This window comes from Oncorhynchus nerka, linkage group LG15 (genome assembly GCF_034236695.1).
Source record: "Oncorhynchus nerka isolate Pitt River linkage group LG15, Oner_Uvic_2.0, whole genome shotgun sequence".
Lineage (NCBI taxonomy): Eukaryota > Metazoa > Chordata > Actinopteri > Salmoniformes > Salmonidae > Oncorhynchus > Oncorhynchus nerka.
The window spans coordinates 6,783,379-6,802,697 of NC_088410.1; the positions used below are offsets into that span (position 1 = coordinate 6,783,379).

At 44.0% G+C, this 19,319-nt stretch overlaps 1 protein-coding gene across 1 annotated transcript in view; it reads left to right on the forward strand.

Moving 5' to 3' along the window:
* The window catches only part of LOC115122263 (glutamate receptor ionotropic, NMDA 2A-like), a 192,983-nt gene that overhangs the window by 173,128 nt on the left and 536 nt on the right, over nt 1–19,319 (forward strand). Inside the window, 3 exon segments of the mRNA XM_065002173.1 lie at nt 6,313–6,496; nt 13,737–14,585; nt 18,550–19,319. The exon segment at nt 18,550–19,319 is cut by the window's right edge and continues 536 nt beyond it. Of these exon segments, the coding sequence (XP_064858245.1) occupies nt 6,313–6,496; nt 13,737–14,585; nt 18,550–19,319 (1,803 nt within the window).

The following is a 19,319-nucleotide window of genomic DNA, read 5'->3' on the forward strand; positions in this document are numbered from 1 at the left end:
GTACTGTGTAGGGGTTAGGGTACTGGGTAGGGGTTAGGGTACTGGGTAGGGGTTAGGGTGCTGCGTAGGGGTTAGGGTACTGTGTATGGGTTAGGGTGTAGAATGTAGGGGCTAGGGTACTGGGTAGGGGTTAGGGTACTGGGTAGGGGCTAGGGTACTGGGTAGGGGTTAGGGTACTGGGTAGGGGTTAGGGTACTGGGTAGGGGTTAGGATGTAGAATGTAGGGGTTAGGGTACTGGGTAGGGGTTAGGAAACTGGGTAGGGGTTAGGGTACTGGGTAGGGGTTAGGGGACTGGGTAGGGGTTAGGGTACTGTGTAGGGGTTAGGGAGTAGAATGTAGGGGTTAGGGTGTAGAATGTATGGGTTAGGGTGTAGAATGTAGGGGCTTGGGTACTGGGTAGGGGTTAGGGTACTGGGTAGGGGCTAGGGTACTGGGTAGGGGTTAGGGTACTGGGTAGGGGTTAGGGTACTGGGTAGGGGCTAGGGTACTGGGTAGGGGTTAGGCTACTGGGTAGGGGTTAGGCTACTGGGTAGGGGTTAGGGTACTGGGTAGGTATTAGGGTGTAGAATGCAGAGGTTAGGGTGTAGAATGTAGGGGCTATGGTACTGGGTAGGGGTTATGGTGTAGAATGCAGTGGTTAGGGTGTAGAATGTAGGGGTTAAATTATAGAATGTAGGGGTTAGGGTGTAGAATGTAGGGGTTAGGGTGTACTTGGTAGGGTTAGGGTGTAGAATGTAGGGGTTAGGTTGTAGAATGTAGGGGTTATGGTGTAGAATGCAGTGGTTAGGGCTGTAGGGTTACTGGGTAGGGTTAGGGTGTAGAATGTAGGGGTTAGGGTACTGGGGGTTAGGGTACTTGGTAGGGTTAGGGTGTAGAATGTAGGGGTTAAGGTGTAGAATGTAAGGGCTAGGGTACTTGGTAGGGTTAGGGTGTAGAATGTAGGGGTTAGGGTGTAGAATGTAATTAAGGTGTAGAATGTAGGGGTTAGGTGTAGAATGTAGGGTTTAGGGTGTAGAATGTAGGGTTTAGGGTGTAGAATGTAGGGGTTAAGGTGTAGAATGTAGGGGTTAGGGTACTGGGTAGGGTTAGGGTGTAGAATGTAGCGGCTAGTGTACTGGGTAGGGGTAGGGTGTAGAATGTAGAGGTTAGGATACTGGGTAGGGGTTAGGGTGTAGAATGTAGGGTTTAGGGTGTAAAATGTAGAGGTTAGGGTGTAGAATGTAGGGGTTAAAGTGTAGAATGTAGGGGTTAGGGTACTGGGTAGGGGTTCGGGTATAGAATGTAGGTGTTAGGGTATAGAATGTAGGGGTTAAGGTGTAGAATGTAGGGGTTAAGATGTAGAATGTAGGGGTTAAGGGTTAGGGTGTAGAATGTAGGGGTTAGGGTGTAGAATGCAGGGGTTAAGGTGTGGAATGGAGGGGTTAGGGTACTGGGTAGGGGTTAGGGTACTGGGTAGGGGTTAGGGTGTAGAATGTAGGGGTTAGGATGGGTAGAACTGGGTAGGGTTAGGGTGTAGAATGTAGGGGTAGAATGGGTAGGGGTTAGGGTTAGGGTGTAGAATGTATGGGGTTAAGGTGTGGAATGGAGGGTGTTAGGGGTTAGGGTGGGAATGTAGGGGTTAGGTGTAGAATGGGGGTTAGGGTTAGGGTGTAGAATGTAGGTTTTAAGGTTAGGGTACTGGTTAGGGTGTAGAAGGTAGGGGTTAGGGCACTGGGGGTTAGGGTTAGGGTTTAGGTGTATAATGTAGGGGTTAAGTTGTACTGGGTAGGGGTTAGGGTGTAGAATGTAGGGGTTAGGGTGTAGGCAGATGTAGGAGGATCTATAAGAATCATTGTATGGAGGGTGTAGAATGTAGGATGGACGGGGTATGGAGTAGGATGGAGGGGTAGGGGGGATGGAGTAGGATGGAGGGGGTAGGGGATGGAGGGTGGAGGGTGGAGGGGGTAGGATGGAGGGTGTAGGGGGTAGGATGGAGAGAGTAAGGGGTAAGGGGGTATGGGGTAGGATGGAGGGGGTAGGGGGTAGGATGGAGGGTGTAGGGTGTAGGGGGTAGGGGGTAGAGGAGGTAGGGGGTGGGATGGAGGGGATAGGGGGTAGGATGGAGGGTAGGGGGTAGGGGGTTGAGGAAGTAGGGGGTGGGATGTAGGGGGTAGGGGGTAGGATGGAGGGGGTAGGGAATCGGATGGAGGGTGTAGGGGGTAGAGGAGGTAGGGGGTGGGATGGAGGGGTAGGGTGGAGGGGTAGGGGTAGGATGGAGGGGCTATGGGGGTAGGATAGAGGGGGTAAGGGGTATGGGGTAGGATGGAGGGGTAGGATGGAGGGTGGAGGGGGTAGGGGTAGAGGAGGTAGGGGTGGGATGGCGGGGGTAGGGGGTAGGGTGGAGGGGGTAGGGGGTAGGATGTAGGGGGTATGGGGGTAGGATAGAGGGGTAAGGGGTATGGGGTAGGATGGAGGGGGTAAGGTACATTTGCTAAAGGCTGAAGAACACCTTTTCTACAGGAGGTCAAGTTGCTGTTTCACTGCTCTGTCTGTCAGGTTGAGATGGAGGAAGGAGGGAGAAGGAAAAAGAGAGAGATGGAGGTGGAGGAAGGAGAGAGAGAGAGAAAGGTGGAGGAAGGAGAGAGAGTTGGAGAGAGAGAGAGAGAGAGAGAGAGAGAGAGAGAAAGAGAGAGAGAGAGAGAGAGAGAGAGAGGAGGATAAGGGGATGGAGGAGGGAGGGAGGAGATGGTCAGGTTACTGCTGTGAAATAGAGCCAGGTGTTGCAGCCTGAGGCAGAGAACAGATACCTCACCCTCTGTCTCTGTTTTCTATTCTGCTCCTGTACTTTACTAGCCATCCTGTCTCAGCCTGGGTTAGGGCCAGTCTGTTTCTACTGTCTCAGCCTGGGTTAGAGCCAGTCTGTTTCTACTGTCTCTTAGCCTGGGTTAAGGCCAGTCTGTTTCTACTGTCTCTCAGCCTGGGTTAGGGCCAGTCTGTTTCTACTGTCTCAGCCTGGGTTAGAGCCAGTCTGTTTCTACTGTCTCTTAGCCTGGGTTAGGGCCAGTCTGTTTCTACTGTCTCTCAGCCTGGGTTAGGGCCAGTCTGTTTCTACTGTCTCTTAGCCTGGGTTAGGGCCAGTCTGTTTCTACTGTCTCCTAGCCTGGTTAGGGCCAGTCTCTTTCTCCTGTCTCTGCCTGGGTTAGGGCCAGTCTGTTTCTCCTGTCTCTGCCTGGGTTAGGGCCAGTCTCTTTCTATTGTCTTAGCCTGGGTTAGGGCCAGTCTGTTTCTACTGTCTCTTAGCCTGGGTTAAGGCCAGTCTGTTTCTATTGTCTTAGCCTGGGTTAGGGCCAGTCTGTTTCTACTGTCTCTTAGCCTGGGTTAAGGCCAGTCTGTTTCTACTGTCTCTCAGCCTGGGTTAGGGCCAGTCTGTTTCTACTGTCTCAGCCTGGGTTAGAGCCAGTCTGTTTCTACTGTCTCTTAGCCTGGGTTAGGGCCAGTCTGTTTCTACTGTCTCTCAGCCTGGGTTAGGGCCAGTCTGTTTCTACTGTCTCTTAGCCTGGGTTAGGGCCAGTCTGTTTCTACTGTCTCCTAGCCTGGTTAGGGCCAGTCTCTTTCTCCTGTCTCTGCCTGGGTTAGGGCCAGTCTGTTTCTCCTGTCTCTGCCTGGGTTAGGGCCAGTCTCTTTCTATTGTCTTAGCCTGGGTTAGGGCCAGTCTGTTTCTACTGTCTCTGCCTGGGTTAGGGCCAGTCTCTTTCTATTGTCTTAGGCTGGGTTAGGGCCAGTCTGTTTCTATTGTCTCTCAGCCTGGGTTAGGGCCAGTCTCTTTCTACTGTCACTTAGCCTGGGTTAGGGCCAGTCTCTTTCTATTGTCTTAGCCTGGGTTAGGGCCAGTCTCTTTCTACTGTCTCTTAGCCTGGGTTAGGGCCAGTCTCCTTCTACTGTCACTTAGCCTGGGTTAGGGCCAGTCTCTTTCTATTGTCTTAGCCTGGATTAGGGCCAGTCTGTTTCTACTGTCTCAGCCTTTGTTAGGGCCAGTCTCTTTCTACTGTCTCTCAGCCTGGGTTAGGGCCAGTCTCTTTCTACTGTCTCTTAGCCTGGGTTAGGGCCAGTCTGTTTCTACTGTCTCTTAGCCTGAGTTAGGGCCAGTCTCTTTCTACTGTCTCCTAGCCTGGTTAGGGCCAGTCTCTTTCTATTGTCTCAGCCTGGGTTAGGGCCAGTTTCTTTCTACTGTCTCTGCCTGGGTTAGGGCCAGTCTGTTTCTATTGTCTTAGCCTGGGTTAGGGCCAGTCTGTTTCTATTGTCTTAGCCTGGGTTAGGGCCAGTCTCTTTCTACTGTCACTTAGCCTGGGTTAGGGACAGTCTCTTTCTACTGTCTCTTAGCCTGGGTTAGGGCCAGTCTCTTTCTACTGTCTCTTAGCCTGGGTGAGGGCCAGTCTGTTTCTACTGTCTCTTAGCCTGGGTTAGGGCCAGTCTGTTTCTACTGTCTCTTAGCCTGGGTTAGGGCCAGTCTGTTTCTATTGTCTCTCAGCCTGGGTTAGGGCCAGTCTCTGGCACACACTCTGCTCTGACACCCCCTCCTCCTACCCTGACAACCCTCTTCCTACCCTGACACCCCTCCTCTTGCCCTGACACCCCTCCTCCTGCCCCGACACCCCCCCCCTCGACCTGACACCCCTCCTCTTGCCCTGACACCCCTCTTCCTACCCTGACAACATCTCCTCCTACCCTGACACCCCTTCTCCTACCCTGACACCCCTCCTCCTACCCTGACAAACCTCTTTCTACCCTGACACCCCTCTTCCTACCCTGAAACCCCCTGACCCCCCTCCTACCCTGACACCCCCTCCTCCCCCTACCCTGACACCCCTCTAACTACCCTGACAACCCCTCCTCCTTCCCTGACACCCTCTTCCTCCCTGAACCTGACACCCCTCCTCCTTCCCTGACACCCCCTCCTCTACCCTGACAAACCTCTTCCTACCCTGACACCCCTCTTCCCCTACCCCCTGAAACCCCTCCTCCTTCCCTGAAACCCCCTCCTCCCTACCTGACCCCCTCCTCCTACCCTGACACCCTCTCCTACCCTGACAACCCTTCCTCCTTCCCTGACACCCCCTCCTCCTAACCTGACAGCCCTCTCCTACCCTGACAACCCCTCCTCCTTCCCTGACACCCCCTCCTCCTACCCTGACACCCCCTCCTCCTACCCTGACACCCATCCTTCTACCCTGACACTCGTGTTGACTCTAGTTCATGTATCAGTCATGTCCCTCGTGTTGACTCCAGTTTATGTATCAGTCATGTCCCTCGTGTTGACTCCAGTTTATGTATCAGTCATGTCCCTCGTGTTGACTCCAGTTTATCAGTCATGTCCCTCGTGTTGACTCCAGTTTATTTATCAGTCATGTCCCTCGTGTTGACTCCAGTTTATCAGTCATGTCCCTCGTGTTGACTCCAGTTTATCAGTCATGTCCCTCGTGTTGACTCCAGTTTATCAGTCATGTCCCTCGTGTTGACTCCAGTTTATTTATTAGTCATGTCCCTCGTGTTGACTCCAGTTTATCAGTCATGTCCCTCGTGTTGACTCTCAGTTTATCAGTCATGTCCCTCGTGTTTACTCCAGTTTATCAGTCATGTCCCTCGTGTTGACTCCAGTTTATGTATCAGTCATGTCCCTCGTGTTGACTCCAGTTTATTTATCAGTCATGTTCTTGTCGCTGTGCTGCGCTGAGCAGAGAGGAGAGGAGTGTGGAGGAGTTAAGAGGAGTAGTGAGGAGTTAAGAGGAGTAGTGAGGAGTAGTGAGGAGTTAAGAGGAGTAGTGAGGAGTTAAGAGGAGTAGTGAGGTTTTAAGAGGAGTAGTGAGGAGTAGTGTTACTACCAAGGGTTACTCTTTTGTCTGTATGTATGTATGTATGTATGTATGTATGTCTGTCTGTCTGTCTGTCTGTCTGTCTGTCTCTCTCTCTGTCTGTCTGTCTGTCTGTCTGTCTGTCTGTCTGTCTGTCTGTCTCTCTCTCTCTCTCTCTCTCTCTCTCTCTCTCTCTGTCTGTCTGTCTCTCTGTCTGTCTGTCTGTCTGTCTGTCTGTCTGTCTGTCTGTCTCTCTGTCTCTCTGTCTCTCTCTCTCTCTCTCTCTCTCTCTCTGTCTCTCTCTGTCTGTGTGTGCTGCCTCACACTAATCTTCTTCCTCTATCTTTCTGTTCCCTTTTCTCCTCCCGCCCCTCCCGCCACTCCATCACCATCATCATCATCACCCTCTCCTCTCTTCCTCATCTCCTCCTCTCCTCATCCTTTCCTCCTCCTCCTCCTCCTCCTCCTCCTCCTCCTCTCCAGGGTATCTGGTCTTGTGTCCACGGGGTCCATATAGAGTTAAAGAAGAAGCCTCCAGAGTTGGACTTCTCTCCTCAGGCCAACATGTTACACCTTCTGAAGTCAGCTAAGAAGATCACCCTGTCTTCTTCATCTCCTAAACGCTCCCCGGCCTTGCTGCAGCCCGGTATCATCAACATGATGAAAGGTATGATAAACCCATGACCTCTAACCCCTGACCTCACATTTCTATCCCAGCAACAAAAAATATAGAATTACAGGAACCTTTCCAAAAAAAATACCTGGTTGGAGGTTTTCAAATTCCCGGGGTAGGAGGAGGGTGTCAGGGTAGGAGGAGGGGTGTCAGGGCAAGAGGAGGGGTGTCAGGTTGGGGGGAGGGAATATTCCAACCGGGACTTCAGGAAAAATGTGGGAATTTTATCAGGAAATTAAAGGGAAAATCTGCTACTTACATTTTTAGAACTTTTAAATTAAATTCATGATTATATATCCTTTAATTCCTCAAGAATGTAACTTTTAAATTAAATTAATGATTATATATCCTTTGATTCCTCAAGAATGTAACTTTTAAAATAAATTCTTGGGTGTATATCATTTTATTCCTCAAGAATGTAACTTTTAAATTAAATTCATGATTATATATCCTTTTATTCTTCAAGAATGTAACTTAAAAATGCCTCATCAGCTTATTTCAACTGTCGTACCCAATGATGTATATACATCTTGAACTGCTGATGCTATGAGATGCTTTGAAAAGTACAAGTCGGCCATATTGAAACTCCCAATGCAAATGTACACGTCTTTAAGTATGATGTATAAACATCTTGAACTGCTGATGCTATGAGAAGGTACAAGTCGGCCATATTGGAACTCCCAATGCAAATGTACACGTCTTTAAGTATGATGTATATACATCTTGAACTGCTGATGCTATGAGAAGGTACAAGTCGGCCATATTGAAACTCCCAATGCAAATGTACACGTCTTTAAGTATGATGTATATACATCTTGCTGATGCTATGAGAAGGTACAAGTCTATTGAACTCCCAAAGCAAATGTACACGTCATTAAGTATGATGTATATACATCTTGAACTGATGCTATGAGAAGGTACAAGTCGGCCATATTGAAACTCCCAATGCAAATGTACACGTCTTTAAGTATTTTTCTTTGTTGTTGTAGATGTTAGTCATCTCTAACAACAATTATACTTTAAGCCAAATATATATTTTTTGTATTTGTTAAATTAATGATTAGACATAATATCATTTCAAAGTATACATTAAAGGTAGACATAATAATAAATGTTAAAACTCCCAAATCATAAATGTACACGTCATTAACATCATAAATGTAGTAAAAGAATCTTGAACTGCTGATGCTATGAGAAGGTACATCATAAATGTCGGCCATCATAAATGAAACTCCCAATGCATAATAAATGTAGAACCCCACAGTAGAGTGTAGACTTAATAAATGTATAACAGAACCCCACAGTTGTAGACTAAATAAATGTAGTAACAGAACCCCACAGTTAATAAATGTAGTTGTAGAGGTGTAGACATAATAAATGTAGTAATAAATGTAACCCCACAGTAGAGGTGTAGACATAATAAATGTAGTAACAGAGCCCCACAGTAGAGGCGTAGACATAATAAATGTAGTAACAGCACCCCACAGTAGAGGTGTAGATAATACATGTAGTAACAGAACCCCACAGTAGAGGTGTTTAATAAATGTAGTAACAGAACCCCACAGTAGAGACATAATAAATGTTTAAATGTAGTAACAGAACCCCACAGTAGAGGTGTTATCATAAATGTAGTAACAGAACCCCACAGTAGAGGTGTAGACATAATAAATGTAGTAACAGAACCCCACAGTAGAGGTGTAGACATAATTAAAGGTAACAGAACCCCGCAGTAGAGGTGTAACATAATAAATGTAGTAACAGAACCCCACAGTAGAGGTGTAGACATAATATGTAGTAACAGAACCCCGCAGTAGAGGTGTAGACATAATAAATGTAAATGTAGTAACAGAACCCCACAGTAGTGTAAACCCCATAGAGGTGTAGACATAATAAATGTAGTAACAGAACCCCACAGTAGAGGTGTAGACATAATAAATGTAGTAACAGAACCCCACAGTAGACATCATAAATGTAGTAACAGAACCCCACAGTAGAGGTGTAGACATAATAAATGTAGTAACAGAACCCCACAGTAGAGGTGTAGACATAATAAATGTAGTAACAGAACTCCCACAGTAGAGGTGTAGACATAATACATGTAGTAACAGAACCCCACAGTAGAGGTGTAGACATAATAAATGTAGTAACAGAACCCCACAGTAGAGGTGTAGACATAATAAATGTAGTAACAGAACCCCACAGTAGAGGTGTAGACATAATAAATGTAGTAACAGAACCCCACAGTAGAGGTGTAGACATAATAAATGTACATAATAAATGTAGTAACAAATGTAGTAACAGAACCCCACAGTAGAGGTGTAGACATAATACATGTAGTAACAGAACCCCACAGTAGAGGTGTAGACATAGATAACATAATAGTAGTAACAGAACCCCACAGTAGAGGTGTAGACATAATAAATGTAGTAACAGAACCCCGCAGTAGAGGTGTAGACATAATAAATGTAGTAACAGAACCCCACAGTAAATGTAGTAACAGAACCCCACAGTAGAGGTGGAGACATCATAAATGTAGTAACAGAACCCCACAGTAGAGGTGTAGACATAATAAATGTAGTAACAGAACCCCACAGTAGAGGTGTAGACATAATAAATTTAGTAACAGAACCCCACATAATAGAATGTAGACATAATAAATGTAGTAACAGAACCCCACAGTAGAGGTGTAGACATAATAAATGTAGTAACAGAACCCCACAGTAGAGGTGTAGACATAATAAATGTAGTAACAGAACCCCACAGTAGAGGTGTAGACATAATAAATGTAGTAACAGAACCCCACAGTAGAGGTGTAGACATAATAAATGTAGTAACAGAACCCCACAGTAGAGGTGTAGACATAATAAATGTAGTAACAGAACCCCACAGTAGAGGTGTAGACATAATAAATGTAGTAACAGAACCCCACAGTAGAGGTGTAGACATAATACATGTAGTAACAGAACCCCACAGTAGAGGTGTAGACATAATAAATGTAGTAACAGAACCCCACAGTAGAGGCGTAGACATAATAAATGTAGTAACAGAACCCCACAGTAGAACCCCACAGTGTGTAGACATAATAAATGTAGTAACAGAACCCCACAGTAGTAGAACATAATAAATAATAAATGTAGTAACAGAACCCCACAGTAGAGGTGTAGACATAATAAATGTAGTAACAGAACCCCACAGTAGAGGTGTAGACATAATAAATGTAGTAACAGAACCCCACAGAACCCCACAGTAGAGGTGTAGACATAATAAATGTAGTAACAGAACCCCACAGTAGAGGTGTAGACATAATAAATGTAGTAACAGAACCCCACAGTAGAGGTGTAGACATAATAAATGTAGTAGAGGTGTAGACATAATAAATGTAGTAACAGAACCCCACAGTAGAGGTGTAGACATAATAAATGTAGTAACAGAACCCCACAGTAGAGGTGTAGACATAATAAATGTAGTAACAGAACCCCACAGTAGAGGTGGAGACATCATAAATGTAGTAACAGAACCCCACAGTAGAGGTGTAGACATAATAAATGTAGTAACAGAACCCCACAGTAGAGGTGTAGACATAATAAATGTAGTAACAGAACTCCCACAGTAGAGGTGTAGACATAATAAATGTAGTAACAGAACCCCACAGTAGAGGTGTAGACATAATACATGTAGTAACAGAACCCCACAGTAGAGGTGTAGACATAATAAATGTAGTAACAGAACCCTGTAGACATAATAAATGTAGTAACAGAACCCCACAGTAGAGGTGTAGACATAATAAATGTAGTAACAGAACCCTGTAGACATAATAAATGTAGTAACAGAACCCCACAGTAGAGGTGTAGACATAATACCAGAACCCCACAGTAGAGGTGTAGACATAATAAATGTAGTAACAGAACCCCACAGTAGAGTAGTGTAGACATAATAAATGTAGTAACAGAACATAATAAATGTAGTAACAGAACCCCACAGTAGAGGTGTAGACATAATAAATGTAGTAACAGAACCCCACAGTAGAGGTGTAGACATAATAAATGTAGTAACAGAACCCCACAGTAGAGGTGGAGACATCCCATAAATGTAGTAACAGAACCCCACAGTAGAGGTGTAGACATAATAAATGTAGTAACAGAACCCCACAGTAGACAGTAGAGGTGTAGACATAATAAATGTAGTAACAGAACCCCACAGTAGAGGTGTAGACATAATAAATGTAGTAAACAGAACCATAATAAATGTAGTAACAGAACCCCACAGTAGAGGTGTAGACATAATAAATGTAGTAACAGAACCCTGTAGACATAATAAATGTAGTAGAACCCCACAGTAGAGAGACCCCCCACAGTAGAGGTGTAGACATAATAAATGTAGTAACAGAACCCCACAGTAGAGGTGTAGACATAATAAATGTAGTAACAGAACCCCACAGTAGAGGTGTAGACATAATAAATGTAGTAACAGAACCCCACAGTAGAGGTGTAGACATAATAAATGTAGTAACAGAACCCACAGTAGAGGTGTAGAACATAATAAATGTAGTAACAGAACCCCACAGTAGAGTAACAGAACCCCACAGTGTGTAGACATAATAAATGTAGTAACAGAACCCCACAGTCCCACAGTAGAACCCCACAGTAGAGGTGTAGACATAATAAATGTAGTAATAAATGAAACCCCACAGTAGAGGTGTAGACATAATAAATGTAGTAACAGAACCCCACAGTAGAGGTGTAGACATAATAAATGTAGTAACAGAACCCCACAGTAGAGGTGTAGACATAATAAATGTAGTAACAGAACCCCACAGTAGAGGTGTAGACATAATAAATGTAGTAACAGAACCCCACAGTAGAGGTGTAGACATAATAAATGTAGTAACAGAACCCCACAGTAGAGGTGTAGACATAATAAATGTAGTAACAGAACCCTGTAGACACATAATAAATGTAGTAACAGAACCCCACAGTAGAGGTGTAGACATAATAAATGTAGTAACAGAACCCCACAGTAGAGGTGTAGAACCCCACAGTAGAGGTGGAGACATCATAAATGTAGTAACAGAACCCCACAGTAGAGGTGTAGACATAATAAATGTAGTAACAGAACCCCCACAGTAGAGAACCCCACAGTGTAGACATAATAAATGTAGTAACAGAACCCCACAGTAGAGGTGTAGACATAATAAATGTAGTAACAGAACCCCACAGTAGAGGTGTAGACATAATAAATGTAGTAACAGAACAGAGGTAGACATAATAAATGTAGTAACAGAACCCCACAGTAGAGGTGTAGACATAATAAATGTAGTAACAGAACCCCACAGTAGAGGTGACATAATAAATGAACCCCACAGTAGAGGTGTAGACATAATAAATGTAGTAACAGAACCCCACAGTAGAGGTGTAGACATAATACATGTAGTAACAGAACCCCACAGTAGAGGTGTAGACATAATAAATAAATGTAGTAACAGAACCCCACAGTAGAGGTAGACATAATAAATGTAGTAACAGAACCCCACAGTAGAGGTGTAGACATAATAAATGTAGTAACAGAACCCCACAGTAGAGGTGTAGACATAATAAATGTAGTAACAGAACCCCACAGTAGAGGTGTAGACATAATAAATGTAGTAACAGAACCCCACAGTAGAGGTGTAGACATAATAAATGTAGTAACAGAACCCCACAGTAGAGGTGTAGACATAATAAATGTAGTAACAGAACTCCCACAGTAGAGGTGTAGACATAATAAATGTAGTAACAGAACCCCACAGTAGAGGTGTAGACATAATACATGTAGTAACAGAACCCCACAGTAGAGGTGTAGACATAATAAATGTAGTAACAGAACCCTGTAGACATAATAAATGTAGTAACAGAACCCCACAGTAGAGGTGTAGACATAATAAATGTAGTAACAGAACCCTGTAGACATAATAAATGTAGTAACAGAACCCCACAGTAGAGGTGTAGACATAATACATGTAGTAACAGAACCCCACAGTAGAGGTGTAGACATAATAAATGTAGTAACAGAACCCCACAGTAGAGGCGTAGACATAATAAATGTAGTAACAGAACCCCACAGTAGAGGTGTAGACATAATAAATGTAGTAACAGAACCCCACAGTAGAGGTGTAGACATAATAAATGTAGTAACAGAACCCCACAGTAGAGGTGGAGACATCATAAATGTAGTAACAGAACCCCACAGTAGAGGTGTAGACATAATAAATGTAGTAACAGAACCCCACAGTAGAGGTGTAGACATAATAAATGTAGTAACAGAACTCCCACAGTAGAGGTGTAGACATAATAAATGTAGTAACAGAACCCCACAGTAGAGGTGTAGACATAATACATGTAGTAACAGAACCCCACAGTAGAGGTGTAGACATAATAAATGTAGTAACAGAACCCTGTAGACATAATAAATGTAGTAACAGAACCCCACAGTAGAGGTGTAGACATAATAAATGTAGTAACAGAACCCTGTAGACATAATAAATGTAGTAACAGAACCCCACAGTAGAGGTGTAGACATAATAAATGTAGTAACAGAACCCCACAGTAGAGGTGTAGACATAATAAATGTAGTAACAGAACCCCACGGTAGAGGTGTAGAGTAGACATAATAAATGTAGTAACAGAGCCCCACAGTAGAGGTGTAGACATAATAAATGTAGTAACAGAACCCCACAGTAGAGGTGTAGAGTAGACATAATAAATGTAGTAACAGAACCCCACAGTAGAGGTGGAGACATAATAAATGTAGTAACAGAACCCCACAGTAGAGGTGTAGACATAATAAATGTAGTAACAGAACCCCACAGTAGAGGTGTAGAGTAGACATAATACATGTAGTAACAGAACCCCACAGTAGAGGTGTAGACATAATAAATGTAGTAACAGAGCCCCACAGTAGAGGTGTAGACATAATATATATATATATGTGTTATATATAGTATATGTTATACTGTCTGTCTCCAGGTTGTCTCTATAGATTATAGATGTTATACTGTCTCCAGGTGGTCTCTATAGATTATAGATGTTGTACTGTCTCCAGGTGGTCTCTATAGATTATAGATGTTATACTGTCTCCAGGAGGTCTCTATAGATTATAGATGTTATACTGTCTCCAGGAGGTCTCTGTAGATTATAGATGTTATACTGTCTCCAGGAGGTCTCTGTAGATTATAGATGTTGTGCTGTCTTTCCTCTAGGGAACTCTGTCGTCAGTCTGTCTCCTAAAGGCCAGGGTGGTCTCTATAGCAACACTTCCACTCTACAGGGCTTCCTGGGTCGGCACAAAGACCTGCTGAATAACTCATCCCCAGGCCCGTACCCTGGGAAACCCAAACCCCACCCCCTCAGCCTCAACGACCTAGAGGTCAGCGTTACCGCCGACAACGGCAAACCCCACCCCACCGGCCCGGCCGGCCCCGCTTCCAAACCCCGCGCCCTATGGAGGAAGAGCGTGGAGACGCTGAAACAAGGACCAATCCCGTTGTCCGGTCCCGCAGGTGGTCCCGCCCCCGGATCCGCTGGCTCCGCCTCTGTCCCGGGCCATGCAACAATGAAGAGCCAGCGTTACCTCCCTGAAGACCCGCCCCATTCCGACATCTCCGAGTGTTCCAGCCGGCCCCCCTCCTACATGGAATCCGATCTGGGCGGGCCCAGGATGGGGATGGGGGGGTTCAAACCCCCAAAAGACGGGCTGAAGAAACGCCCGGTGGGGGGGGTGGGAGGTGTAGGAGGAGGAGGCGGCAGCGGGAGGAGTCACGAGAAGATCTATTCCATAGACTCAGACCAGGCCAGTCTACACTCCGCCCCGCTCTACCAGAGAGACAGCCTCCAGGAACCCCCCGACGTCACGCACACGCACCCCGACCTCAGACACTCTCACTCGGAGCACTCCAACACCGTGGACGCTTCCGTCCTGCAGCTGAGTGCCAGTCTGCTGCACCACAGCCACTCTGCCGACGCTGACCTCCACTCTCTGAAGGACAAGAAGTACAGCACCTACAAACACACCAGCACTGGAGCTGCCTCCTCAGGCAAAGACAAGATCAGTAAGTATTCATGTAGTATTACTGTAGTACTATAGAAGTATTACTGTAGTTTTACTGTAGTATAGCTATAGTATTATAGAAGTACAGCACCTACAAACACACCAGCACTGGAGCTGCCTCCTCAGGCAAAGACAAGAGCAGTAAGTATTACTGTAGTATTATAGAAGTATTTCTGTAGTTTTACTGTAGTATAGCTATAGTATTATAGAAGTACATCACCTACAAACACACCAGCACTGGAGCTGCCTCCTCAGGCAAAGACAAGAGCAGTAAGTATTCATGTAGTATTACTGTAGTACTATAGAAGTATTACTGTAGTTTTACTGTAGTATACCTATAGTATTATAGAAGTACATCACCTACAAACACACCAGCACTGGAGCTGCCTCCTCAGGCAAAGACAAGAGCAGTAAGTATTCATGTAGTATTACTGTAGTAGTATAGAAGTATTACTGTAGATTTACTGTAGTATACCTATAGTATTGGAGCTGCCTCCTCCAGCAATGACAAGAACAGTAAGTATTACTGTAGTATTACTGTATTATAACGATAGTATTATGGAAATATTACTGTAGTATTAATGTAGTAAAGCTGTAGTATTATAGAAAATAAAATAATAGAACTGTAGTACTGTAGTATAACTACAGTATTATAGAAGTACATCACCTACAAACACACCAACACTAGAGCTGCCTCCTCCATGAGGGACAAGAACAGTAGGTATTACTGTAGTATTACTGTAGTATTATAGAAGTAGTACTGTAGTAAAACTATAGTATTATAGAAGTACATCACCTACAAACACACCAACACTGGAGCTGCCTCCTCCATGAGGGACAAGAACAGTAAGTATTACTGTAGTATTACTGTAGTATTATAGAAGTAGTACTGTAGTAAAACTATAGTATTATAGAAGTACAGCACCTACAAACACAACAACACTAGAGCTGCCTCCTCCATGAGGGACAAGAACAGTAGGTATTACTGTAGTATTACTGTAGTATTATAGAAGTAGTACTGTAGTAAAACTATAGTATTATAGAGGTACAGCACCTACAAACACACCAACACTAGAGCTGCCTCCTCCATGAGGGACAAGAACAGTAAGTATTACTGTAATATTATAGAAGTAGTACTGTAGTAAAACTATAGTATTATAGAAGTACAGCACCTACAAACACAACAACACTGGAGCTGCCTCCTCCAGCAAGGACAAGAACAGTAAGTATTACTGTAGTATTACTGTAGTATTACTGTAGTGTAATATAATTATTACTGTGGTATTTCTGTATTATAATTCTAGTATTATAGATGTATTACTGTAGTATTACAGTGCTAGAGCTGTAGTTATAGAAGTATTATAAAATTATTACTGTGGTATTACTGTAGTATAATTCTAGTATTATATATGTATTACTGTAGTATAGCTGTAGTGTTATAGAAGTATTATATCATTATTACTGTGGTGTTACTGTAGTATAATTCTAGTATTATAGAAGTATTACTGTAGTATAGCTGGAGTGTTATAGAAGTATTATATAATTATTACTGTGGTGTTAGTGTAGTATAGCTGTAGTATTATAGAAGTATTACTGTGGTATAACAGTTGTATTAACTATAGTATTATAGAAGTACATCACCTACAAACACAACAACACTGGAGCTGCCTCCTCCAGCAATGACAAGAACAGTAAGTATTACTGTAGTATTATAGAAGTAGTACTGTAGTATAACTATAGTATTATAGAAGTACATCACCTACAAACACAACAACACTGGAGCTGCCTCCTCCATGAGGGACAAGAACAGTAAGTATTACTGTAGTATTACTGTAGTAGTATAGAAGTATTACTGTAGTACTGTAGTATAACTATAGTAGTATAGAAGTACAACACCTACAAACACAACAACACTGGAGCTGCCTCCTCCAGCAATGACAAGAACGGTAAGTATTACTGTAGTATTACTGTAGTATAACGGTTGTATAACTGTAGTACTGTAGTATAACTATAGTATTATAGAAGTACAACACCTACAAACACAACAACACTGGAGCTGCCTCCTCCAGCAATGACAAGAACAGTAGGTATTACTGTAGTATAATGGTTGTATAACTGTAGTACTGTAGTATAACTATAGTATTATAGAAGTACAACACCTACAAACACAACAACACTGGAGCTGCCTCCTCCAGCAATGACAAGAACGGTAAGTATTACTGTAGTATTACTGTAGTACTATAGAGGTATTAATATAGTATAACTATGGTATTATAGAAGTAGTAATGTGATATAACTAGAGTACTATAGAGGTATTAATATAGTATAACTATGGTATTATAGAAGTACTAATGTGGTATAACTAGAGTACTATAGAGGTATTAATATAGCATAACTATGGTATTATAGAAGTAGTAATGTGGTATAACTAGAGTACTATAGAGGTATTAATATAGTATAACTATGGTATTATAGAAGTAGTAATGTGGTATAACTAGAGTACTATGGAGGTATTAATATAGTATAACTATGGTATTATAGAAGTAGTAATGTGGTATAACTAGAGTACTATAGAGGTATTAATATAGTATAACTATGGTATTATAGAAGTAGTAATGTGGTATAACTAGAGTACTATGGAGGTATTAATATAGTATAACTATGGTATTATAGAAGTAGTAATGTGGTATAACTAGAGTACTATAGAGGTATTAATATAGTATAACTATGGTATTATAGAAGTAGTAATGTGGTATAACTAGAGTACTATAGAGGTATTAATATAGTATAACTATGGTATTATAGAAGTAGTAATGAGGTATAACTATAGTACTATAGAGGTATTAATATAGTATAACTATGGTATTATAGAAGTAGTAATGTGGTATAACTAGAGTACTATAGAGGTATTAATATAGTATAACTATGGTATTATAGAAGTAGTAATGTGGTATAACTAGAGTACATTAGAGGTATTAATATAGTATAACTATGGTATTAAATGTCTACCGTGTTCTGTGGTAATCAGCACCGTGTTCTGTGGTAATCAGCACCATGTTCTGTGGTAATCAGCACCATGTTCTGTGGTAATCAGCACCATGTTCTGTGGTAATCAGCACCATGTTCTGTGGTAATCAGCACCATGTTCTGTGGTAATCAACACCATGTTCTGTGGTAATCAGCACCGTGTTCTGTGGTAATCAGCACCGTGTTCTGTGGTAATCAGCACCATGTTCTGTGGTAATCAGCACCATGTTCTGTGGTAATCAGCACCATGTTCTGTGGTAATCAACACCATGTTCTGTGGTAACCAGCACCATGTTCTGTGGTAATCAGCACCGTGTTCTGTGGTAATCAGCACCGTGTTCTGTGGTAATCAACATCATGTTCTGTGGTAATCAGCCCCATGTTCTGTGGTAACCAGCACCATGTTCTGTGGTAATCAGCACCGTGTTCTGTGGTAATCAGCATGTTATAAATGTCTACTGTGTTCTGTGGTAATCAGCACCATGTTCTGTGGTAATCAGCACCGTGTTCTGTGGTAATCAGCACCATGTTCTGTGGTAATCAGCACCGTGTTCTGTGGTAATCAGCACCGTGTTCTGTGGTAACCAGCACCATGTTCTGTGGTAATCAGCACCATGTTCTGTGGTAATCAGCACCATGTTCTGTGGTAATCAGCATGTTTAAATGTACCTTATTTTATTTCCTAAACTGAATTCCATTCAGTTCAGTAAACTAGAGGGGTAATTATTGCTGTCAGACATTTGACACAGATAAGAGACATCTAATCTCAGCAGCCCTGGGTTCTGTTTTGCTGCTACAGTTGGTTCTGCTAGGGACCAAAATGATAACGTACTCTTAATCAATACATTATCTTAATCAATACATCCCCTCTCGTCTTCCCTCTCCTCTCCTCTCCTCTCCTCTCCTCTCTCCTCTCTCCCCTCTCCTCCTCTCTCTAGATGGTTCCTACGATGCCCCAGGGGGCCAGAGACAGACCCATTGCCGGTCCTGTCTAGGGAAGTTATCAGGTTACTCTGGTCTGTACACAGTCCGCTCCCCTCAGAACCGCTGTGATGCCTGCATCCACCTGGGAAACCTCTACGACATCAGTGAAGACCAGCTGCAGTACCAGACCTATTCACAGGCACACGCACACTCCCCAAACACACACTCTCCACACGCACACTCCCCACACGCACACTCTCCACACGCTCACTCCCCACACGCACACTCCCCACACGCACACTCCCCACACGCACACACACACACCCAGCACACACACCCTCACTCTGGCGGGGACATGTTCACCCACTACCTGCCTCAGAGCGAGCTGGGTCTGGTGGGCGAGGGTGATGGGTTGGTGAGTCACTACCTCCCCCCTGCCGGAACCTCCCCCCCAGGATCTCACCTCTCCACCCAGCTCAGCCGACAGCCCTCCTACGAGAACGTCCCTGAGAAGCAGCAGCAGCAGCAGCGTCGGGGGGGCGGCAGGGAGTCAGAGCGGCAACAGGGTCAGTTCAGAGGGTTCAGTCTGCCAGACAGGGACAACAGCAGAGATAACAACAGCTTTGGTCTCCTGGAGGATAGTCCCTACGCTAACATCCTCACCATGCGCTCTGACCGACCCTACTCCTCCTCCCCCCTCAACCACTCTCTGGATCCCGTCCTGCCCCTCCCCCTGCCCCTCCCCCGCCGCTCCAAGTCCCTGTACCCCGACCGGCCCTCCCAT